This window comes from Nycticebus coucang, chromosome 6 (genome assembly GCF_027406575.1).
Source record: "Nycticebus coucang isolate mNycCou1 chromosome 6, mNycCou1.pri, whole genome shotgun sequence".
NCBI classification, from domain to species: Eukaryota; Metazoa; Chordata; class Mammalia; order Primates; family Lorisidae; genus Nycticebus; species Nycticebus coucang.
In genome coordinates, this window is record NC_069785.1 from 109,546,560 (window position 1) to 109,555,790 (window position 9,231).

Consider the following 9,231-nt stretch of genomic DNA (forward strand, 5'->3'; position numbering starts at 1 on the left):
TAAAAGCTAATGTCATAAATTTCAAACAAAAGGACTGACTTTTAGGGAAATTACAACCTGCTCCCCAATATTAAAGCTTTTAAATAAATCTAAATTAACTGCAAAAATCTATAAAATAATAAAATTCCTTGTATTATTCTAAAACTTACGTACCACTAATAAAAGTAGTTAATGTTTTATGGTTAGGGTTTTTTTGTTGTTTTTTTTCTGGAGGCAAAGACCAGGAAATCACATTATTTACAGAACTAATGTATTCTCAAAACAGGAAACAGAAAATTGATTAGTAGTAATGTAGAAAAAGAAAGTTATAAATAATAAAGAAATGCTTAGTCAGAAGTTGTCTTTTCTCACTAAATTGCCAAGCATTCCACTTTTGTTTGAAGAAGCCCTATTATGTTTATGCTGACGTAAACAGAGTGAACCTTTCAATTCCATTCCCCCAATTGAAATTATTTTATAAGTACATGTTTATGAATAATGTCCTCAATTTCTAAGATATCTCAATCATAAATTCTTTTTAAAAATGCAGAAAACTGTAGGCCTAATTCACTGAGTGCAAATGAAAATAACCTAAAAATAGTTATTTTTTATTCTAAAGAAAAAAGTCACAAGTTTATTAGTGACTCTAAATACCTATACAAATCAATATAAGGTAGTAACAGTGGTTGAGAGCCATAATTGAAGATTCTTGGAATCCTCTTTTATTTTTTTCTGTATCTTTTTATAGAAAGAAAACAATTTAAACAAGTGACTGTTTTAAACAAAAGAGCCTCAATTGATTTAAGGAGACAAAGTAAGGTTAATGGAGGCCTATTCAGACCTTATCCCTGTACTTTAATCACTTCTGTCTGCCTTTAAACCAGAGTGGAATGAGACAAGCTTGGCCAGATAACATAACAGTCATCTCAAATTCTGATACAAAATAAGAGAAGCATAAATACTTAAGGCATGATTATTTTTAAAATGAAGTTACCCTAAATTTTTTGGACTAGTTAGCTGATGTCATTACCACACTGACAGTGTAGATATTGCATCTTTTTAATTAAACACTCTCCTAATAATAAAGCTATTTAAGGGTCTGAATCACATTTTGTACAAAACATACTACTGAGAAGGTGATGGCCACAAAACATCCTTCAGGAAGTTTACCCAAATGCTTTTTTGTTATAACGTTATATAATAAATCTTAGTATTTATGAAAACTTTCGACTCTTGTTATAATTTTAATATCTTCTATCATATGCTTGACTAGTCTAGATTTATTATGAGATAATATGTATGTGAAGCTCTGAAAAATAGTATGTCTAAGATATTAATTAAGCATTTTTAAAGAGTGGAATTATATTTTTAAATCAAGAAAAATAATTATAAATTTGGTCATACATAAGTAATTTATTTTTCAACTGACCACAGTAATTTATATATTTTTAAAAGTTACCTAAAAAATGTGTTTAACACCTATGTGTTATACATGTATAATTATTTCTAAATAGTATATAATACATAAAAGTGACATTTTTTTCATGAGTTTTCCCTTATAAATACAACCAAAAGGACACATTATTTGCACGTATTTGTTAAAGTAATGATGAACAAAATGTGAAACTACTACCTTAAAGACCTTTAGTTCCTCAAATAGGAAATGTGGAGTTAGATTTATTCAAGATTTACTCAAACATTAAAAGTATGTTTTAATGGAAGCAAAGCCAAAAAGAGGTCTCCTTTCCCATATAAATGGATCTTAAACATGTCGTTTTCAACTTAACATTAATAAGCTCACTTCTGCCATCCTAAGTAAATATATAAATGCTTATATATGACTAAGTATAGTTTTCACTGAGTATTTAATAATGATAAAATGTTACAGATTTTATTGAATTACATGCAATTTATTGGTAATCATAATTTCACTTCTCCCGAGAGCCATGGGCTTTATATTTTAATCGACAAACCTGTATCAGTGACTTACACTTATAAATAATTTCAGATTAAATGAAGCATTTACTTTAATTGGCATTTTGAACTTCTTGTGTTCTTTTACACTCTGGATGTGACACTTCTGCAGTTGACGGAAATGTCTTTCTCCCTCTAGGACAAGACGAGTGCCTTGAGCCTGAGCAACGTGGCAGGCGTCTTCTACATTCTGGTTGGCGGCCTGGGCTTGGCCATGCTGGTGGCTTTGATAGAGTTCTGTTACAAGTCCAGGGCAGAAGCGAAGAGAATGAAGGTGGCAAAGAGTGCACAGACTTTTAACCCAACTTCCTCGCAGAATACCCAGAATTTAGCAACCTATAGAGAAGGTTACAACGTATATGGAACCGAAAGTATTAAAATTTAGGGGTAGGACTTAGGGCCTGCTCCAGCGAGTGGGGGATGCATCCTGTGAACGCGGTGTTGTGCCCTGTCTGTCCAGTGGTGCCGTTGCTTGCTTCTAAGTAGAGCTTTATAATTTTTGAAAACTTCAGTGCAAAGTGGTTCGGTTTTCTTTGGCTGCAGATGTACTGTTTGAAACTTTATGTTGCCAATAGATATCTGCATTGCAAGGGTCAGAAAGACAAAAACAAAATAGAATTGCTCTGAGAAATGATTTAAACCTGAAATTGGGGAAAAAATTGGAAACAAGATCTGAACTTCCTTGCACATAGATCACACAAATGTTCTCTGTAACGATCCAATTTTAGGCTAGGTGCTAACACAAAATAAGCACAAAATCTATATCAAATGATCAAAATCTAGACAGTTGCCTATTTTTGAAAAGGGCATACAGTTTCCTGAGAAACAACACAGGTCAAAACTCTAAGGCACAAAGTATGTGCTTAATGAATTTGGGCCCCTGTCCTAGTTAGCACTGTAAGAACCATCATTCCCTATTTTTAAAATAGGAAACTCCATTGTTCATCTGACAGTAGTCCTGGAGACAGACCTTTAGGGAAGAATGATTTTCAGAATTCTGACTACAGTTCATACTTATTAGATCAAATTCAACCTCTATGCTCAAGCTATCACTAAGGTGAAGAAACATTTTAGGCATTAAAGCAGCTCCTCCATCAAAGACGTCAGCGATATTTGTGTCCTATGAAAGAGATGCAGTAGGAGGCAAAAACTTCAGGGAGTTATTATGAACTTTTTTTTTCATTTTCATTGCTTTAAAGCAAAGCCAGATCAGTCCCACTTACTTACATCCTCTCATAGTGTCACAATAAAAAATTGTAAGCGTTCAGTGAAATACAGGAGATGGAGATCATTTTTTAAAAAATCTAAATGTCCACTTCTTTTTGTTCTAATGATTGAAGGTGGTTTTAAAATAAAATCTGAAAGGATCTGTTATTGTTCCTCCTAAAATCAGGTCTCTAAAGCCCATTTTCTAAAATTATATATAACAGCCAACTGAATAGGCTGCTCAGTCTGATTACAGTGGTAAATGAGTCTTAGAACCTACAAAAGACATTCGGTGCACGATGCACCCTGGAGTCAAAACCTTGATACAATGTTAATAAGATGTACATCTTTGGTTATATGCCAGGTAAACATGCTTGATTTTGCTACTTATTTATATAATAGTATTGAAGTATTTGTTAGTACCCTGTTTCCCCAAAAATAAGACAGTGTCTTATTTTAAGGTGTGCTCCCAAAGATGCGCTAGGTCTTATTTTCAGGGGACGTCTTATCTTTCCTGTAAGTAAGTCTTATTTTTGGAGGATGTCTTATTTTCGGGGAAACTAAGAACAAAAGCCATCCCTTTTTATTAAGATCATTCTAATTGCTTTATCCATAATCTAGAAATCAATGACTAAGTACAACTGCAAGTACATAATCCCAAAAGGGTTCTTTCCTAATTTTGTGAAAAAGAATTAGGAACTAAACCTTCAATTCACTCAGATCAAAACGTTCTGAGCATGTCAACAGACTGGGATGATGTGAAAGTGTGTTGGCTGTTGGCGGGATGCTTTCATCTTAATGCTTCCAGAATTGAGGCGAAATTTTCCCAGACTGAGAAAAACAATATTGGAGGTTTCAGATTATTTGGACTGCATTCTGAGATGAAGTTTATAAAATGTCTTTAAAAAGTTTTGTTACCGGTTCATTAAAATTGACTTTTCTTTGACATAACAAAGGCACTTCAACCATCCACAAAGGTCCAAGAGTGGGAAAGCAAAGAAAAATATTGGAAAATTTTAGAAAAAAAATTCAGGCATCCTCATTCATTATAAAGTTTTGGGACATTATTAAAATAAATATAAATTCCTAGGCTGTACACATACCATGAACACGTATTTGGAGTCAGAACCTGGCGCTAAAGTCCATCTCATGAATTGCTTTTACAGGTAGAACAGAGCTTTGAAGACAATAGATTTCAGAAAAAGGAAAACATTAATATCCATCTGACTCTTTAAAAGACAATAGCATTCAGGGTAAATGAAATAATCTGTGCTGTTGAGAAGAGTAAGAAGTTTTTGTTTTACTCTCAAATTAGAGGAAAACTTTCAAAAATTCTAATGATCATAATGAATCCCATGTTTGGTAATTTAGATAATATTGTCCCAGGATTCCCAAAACACACCCTGAAACCTTTAATCCATGATAGAATACAGTAACTAGTTAAAAGTGACCCTCCCTCAAGAGAATTACAATTAAGGTAATAGCCATTAGCCCCAACATCCAACCAAGCACAGACCACTCGTAAGTGATATGATGAGAAAGTTTCCAGTTTAAGGAGCCTCCAAGGTTGACATCAAGGTAAATAGGAATGGAATTTTATGGAAAAAGTAGAAAGCATAAGAAGTTAAAATACGGATTTAATACAGTACAGATTTAAAGAGAAAATAAGAAGTTGTCAAAGATTTATTAACTAATACACTCAGTTGCATTAACCTATAAAAGGGGAGTGGTTATTTGAAAGTACCTGGAATTATTCAAGATTTGGAAGTTTTCCTTTGCTGACAAATACGATCAAGAAAAGAGAGGACAAAAATAGATTTTATGGCAAAAGCTTTCTGAAAATACTTTATAAAACTCACAATGATTTTATTAATTGTATTATAATATTTCTTTTTTTTTTTTTTTGAGATAGAATCTCACTATGTCATTTCCCTCAGTAGAGTATTGTGGCATCACAGCTCACAGCAACCTCAAACTCTTGGGATTAAGTGATTTTCTTGCCTCAGCCTCCCAAGCAGCTGGGACTATAGGCACCCACCACAACACCCAGCTATTTTTGTTGTTGTTGTTGTCATTGTTATTCGGCAGGCCCCAGCTGTGTTAGAACCCACAGTGCCCTAACTGCTGAGCTACAAGCGCCAAGCCTAGAATTTCTTCTTCGCAAAAAAAAATTAAAATAAAGCTACATTGGTAGCTTTTTAAAAATAATTATCTATTTTAGATAATATTAAATGTTGAAAGGGTATGTAAAGAAACATATTCAGCTTTTGTCTCAGCTTTGCTTAAATTTTGGTGATGAACAGTAGATAGCCATGACTCTCTGGAATTGCCTGTCCCAAGTCCTCTGTTAAGTAAGGCCCTGCATGTTCTTGGGACGCTAAAGCTCCCAGTGTTTATGATGGGCTAAGACTCAGGTTAAACTCATGGACATTCATTTGTTTCATTTTCCTCATTAATCTAAGTAGTTTGCATTAATCTAACTAATCTAACCTGACAAAAAATTTCTGTTCTCTAGAAGGTCATGGTAAATACTAATGCTGTAACTGGAAGGTATCATGCAGCCAGGTACCCATTACAGGGTTCTGACCTAAAAAGAAAAATCCTTCTAAAACGCAGACAGTTTTCAAAAAGGTTTACAGTACAAAGTTATCTAGAAACTGGATACCAACTCCTGGCTTAGGTTTCTTAAATTTTGTTGTTAGATTTCCTTGATATAAATAGTACTAGAAGCTTTGCCAAAGCTTCTTCTTATGCACATACCCAAAAGCATGTGCACTTGACATTGAGTGGGAAAATATTCATCTCTAATAACAAAACCTCACTTCAAAAGTGTCACTTCAAAAGTGCAAGACTATTGTGGCCATGCCCATGTTTCAGGTGCATGGCGAAATTCTGCCATGTGAGTGAGGTCTTTGATCAAAGGATCCAAATGTTTGGATTCAACTGAATTGTTTCATTTCTAACTTCCTCTGTGGTGTATTTAAATACATGCAATTTAAAATAGCATGAAATATATTCATTTAGAATTTTTTAAAGTACAATTTACACACAGTACAATTCATTCTTTCAGTGTACAGTTCTGCAGATTTGACAAATGCTTCATTTCATATTGGTTTCATTTATAAGTAATAAAAAAGCATCTTCCCATATATGAACATTCATCCACTCAACAAATATTTACTGAATGTCTATTAAGTGTCAAATAAGAGTCAGAAGGATTTTGATTGCAAGGGACTAATTAAAGATAATCAGAAGTGTTCTTTTTCCTTAAAATGCTCATTATATTTCAATGATTTCTAAATATAAAAGCTATTAATCTTTTTATAAAGACTATATACTGAGTTCTCATTATGAAGATAAGTATTATTTTTTGAGACTGTTTCCTAAAACTGAACTATGAAATTGACCTTGGTTTTTATCATAGATATGTCATTACTAGCAATTTGACTTCAACTTTCTGAAGTTATCAAGGTAACTGATCTCTAAACATTATTACTCTAACAGTTTTTAATCTAATACTAACTTTGTTATTTAATAGATAATTATAATATTTAAGTACCAGGGCAGAATAAATAAAGGGATGGGATTTCCTCAAGAATTAGGTGAACGTAAATTCACAATAGGGAATTAAAATACATTATAAGCTGTGAAAGAGTTATGATCAAAAATTATTACAAAGTTAGAAAATATTTCCATTACCTTATTTTCCACTTGAATAAATGTTAGAACTCAGGTACTAGGAAGAATTTTAAAACAATGAACGAACAGTAACTATTAGGTTAGATTTATATAGTGACACTGGCTGTTTTCTCCTGCATGTATTATTATCTGCCGTCTAATAGACAGGGAGCAGGAATTGAATGATTTAAGAGACTTGACACGGCCACCTCTATCTGGGAAGCTGCTCATTGAAAATCAACCGTTCAGTAGGCTTTGAAACATGTCCCCTCTCATCCTCAGCTCCTTTAAACAATTCTTAAAATGCATGTTTTCCCTTCCACAATAGGCAAAGCGGGGACTCTATGTGACTAACTGTGCTGTCCTGGACCTTGTCTGTAAATGGTGTGAATGGACAGAAGTGTCTGTGGTCAGGTCTGTGTGACAAAGGCAGCATGTCTGTCACGAATGGTCTGTGTTCAGATAGTCTGTCTAGGCCACTGCCCTGCTCACAATTGTAAGAGTCTTATCCTTGCACTGTAAACAAGACATAGTTTTAAAGAAAACATTTAAAGAATGTTTTTAAACACAAAGGCACTGTCAACCCCACCCAGTGCTAGGGTGTGGATGCAGCAAGTTTCCTGCCCGGATCTGCCCAACACCACTAATATCCTCACTGTGGCGTTAGTTTTAACCAGAGGCCCACAGACCCAAGCCTGATTCGTTGTTCAGAGCCGAGCTCTTCTTCCCCTGGAGAAGCAGTTTTCTCAGACCCAAAGCATATGGGGGGAAAAAATGCAGATGTCTACTTACTGATATTTCGGTGTTTGCTGTGCCGTGGTTCCTCGAAGCAGCAGAAATATGGTAACACTCGCGTTCTTTCTGTTTCCTTTCCATGCGCCCAGCTGACCTTTTCTGAAGCCATCAGGAACAAAGCCCGGCTGTCCATCACCGGGAGCGTGGGGGAGAACGGCCGCGTGCTGACGCCGGACTGCCCCAAGGCGGTGCACGCCGCGGCCGCGGTCAGGCCCAGCGCCGGCCTGGCCGTGCTCGCCGCCGACCTGCCCTGAAAACCAAAAACACCGTCGCGTGCCTTAATCCCGCCGAGTCGGAGACTGTGCAGCCGCAGCCCGGGCGCCGAGTGCATGAGCTCAGCGCGGAAACCCAGCTCAGATTTTATATCAGGAAAACTCACCACTTAGGTTTTCTCGGGGAGCGGGTGGGGGGAAGCTGGGATGGGTGTATTAACAGCAACAAATTTCGCTCGAGTGGACTTAAAAACTAATCAGACTTTGCGAGGTAGCGCATTTAACTGAAGTCCTTGCTCAGAAAGGCCTTGTCTTCACCGCAAAGGAGAAAAGCGCTCTGGAAGTCGGAGACTTTGCTGCCCGGTGTCTGCAGAACCCACTGCGGCCGATGCAGGAACATCCAGCCGAGAAGACACAGAGATAAACTGTGATACCAGAAATAATAAACAAACATGTAAATCCCGTGGGAAAAACACTTAAAAAGGAAGTATTTACACTGACTTTGGAGAAAACAAATCCTGACACATGCTTGCTTTTTAACCGACATAAATTCAGTAGAGGACAATGCGATTCTTTTTTCTAACCATCTTAGGGAACAATACATTGCAATAATTGATATAAATGCCATCACTGTAATAAACTCTAGAGACTTTTTTTATAAAAGTTGTTGGTCATCTTGTTTGCAGTAACCTTCACTCTGTCACATGAGTCGCTTCACAGAGTGTGTCTGTCTCACCACCAGGAAGAGAAAAAGAGAAAGAAAACAAATTTAAATCATCCAAAAAGAGAAAGAAAACAAAGTTAAATCGTCCGTCTGCAGCGTAGACTTGAAAGAGACTACGGGCCGCTTGTGTTACCGGTATTATTTATAATCTTGTTCCGTGTACAAAATTGGGGCTTTTGTACCCACCAAAAAGAATAAACAACAGATGTTCTTACAATACCTACAGAGCTTAAAGGGTTTTTTTTTCCTTATCATTATAAAAGTTTTTTGAGAAATTTATAAGACTATACCAGGAAGTCACATGGTGGTGATACTGGAGAATGTAGCCAGCCTTGCTGTTTTCAGATTGAGCTACCCTTCCCTTTCAGATCTTTGACTCGTTAGCACCATTTAATTGTCAAAGATAGAGTTTCGCAGTCAGGGGATGAATCATTGTCCTAACAGCAACATACCCTGTAATTCCGTATTGAAATTTTACTTGACTGTATTTTGCTGCATAAAGTTATGTGTCTCCTGGTCTACTACCCATTCCCATTGTTTCATTTAAATCATTTGAAGGCACTACTAATAGTCTAGGGTAGACAACAAGTGAAGAATTAGTCCTTGTTTCCAACTGGACATTGCCAAGAAAATCACAACCATGTTTATTTATAAAAATTACCT

At 35.8% G+C, this 9,231-nt stretch overlaps 1 protein-coding gene across 7 annotated transcripts in view; it reads left to right on the plus strand.

Annotated features, from left to right (window-relative positions):
- Positions 1–8,618, plus strand: part of GRIA4 (glutamate ionotropic receptor AMPA type subunit 4) — a 441,346-nt gene extending 432,728 nt beyond the window's left edge. For 3 of the 7 annotated variants that reach the window (XM_053594958.1, XM_053594959.1, XM_053594956.1), the window contains 2 exons: positions 2,093–2,227; positions 7,722–8,618. In XM_053594958.1, coding sequence (XP_053450933.1) covers positions 2,093–2,227; positions 7,722–7,886 — 300 coding nt within the window. In that variant the 3' untranslated portion in view covers positions 7,887–8,618. Of the gene's footprint in view, positions 1–2,092; positions 2,341–6,583; positions 6,631–7,721 lie in introns of all 7 variants that reach the window. The other 4 variants (XM_053594960.1, XM_053594961.1, XM_053594963.1 and 1 more) reach the window with 3 other exon arrangements.
- Positions 8,619–9,231: the final 613 nt, after the last annotated feature.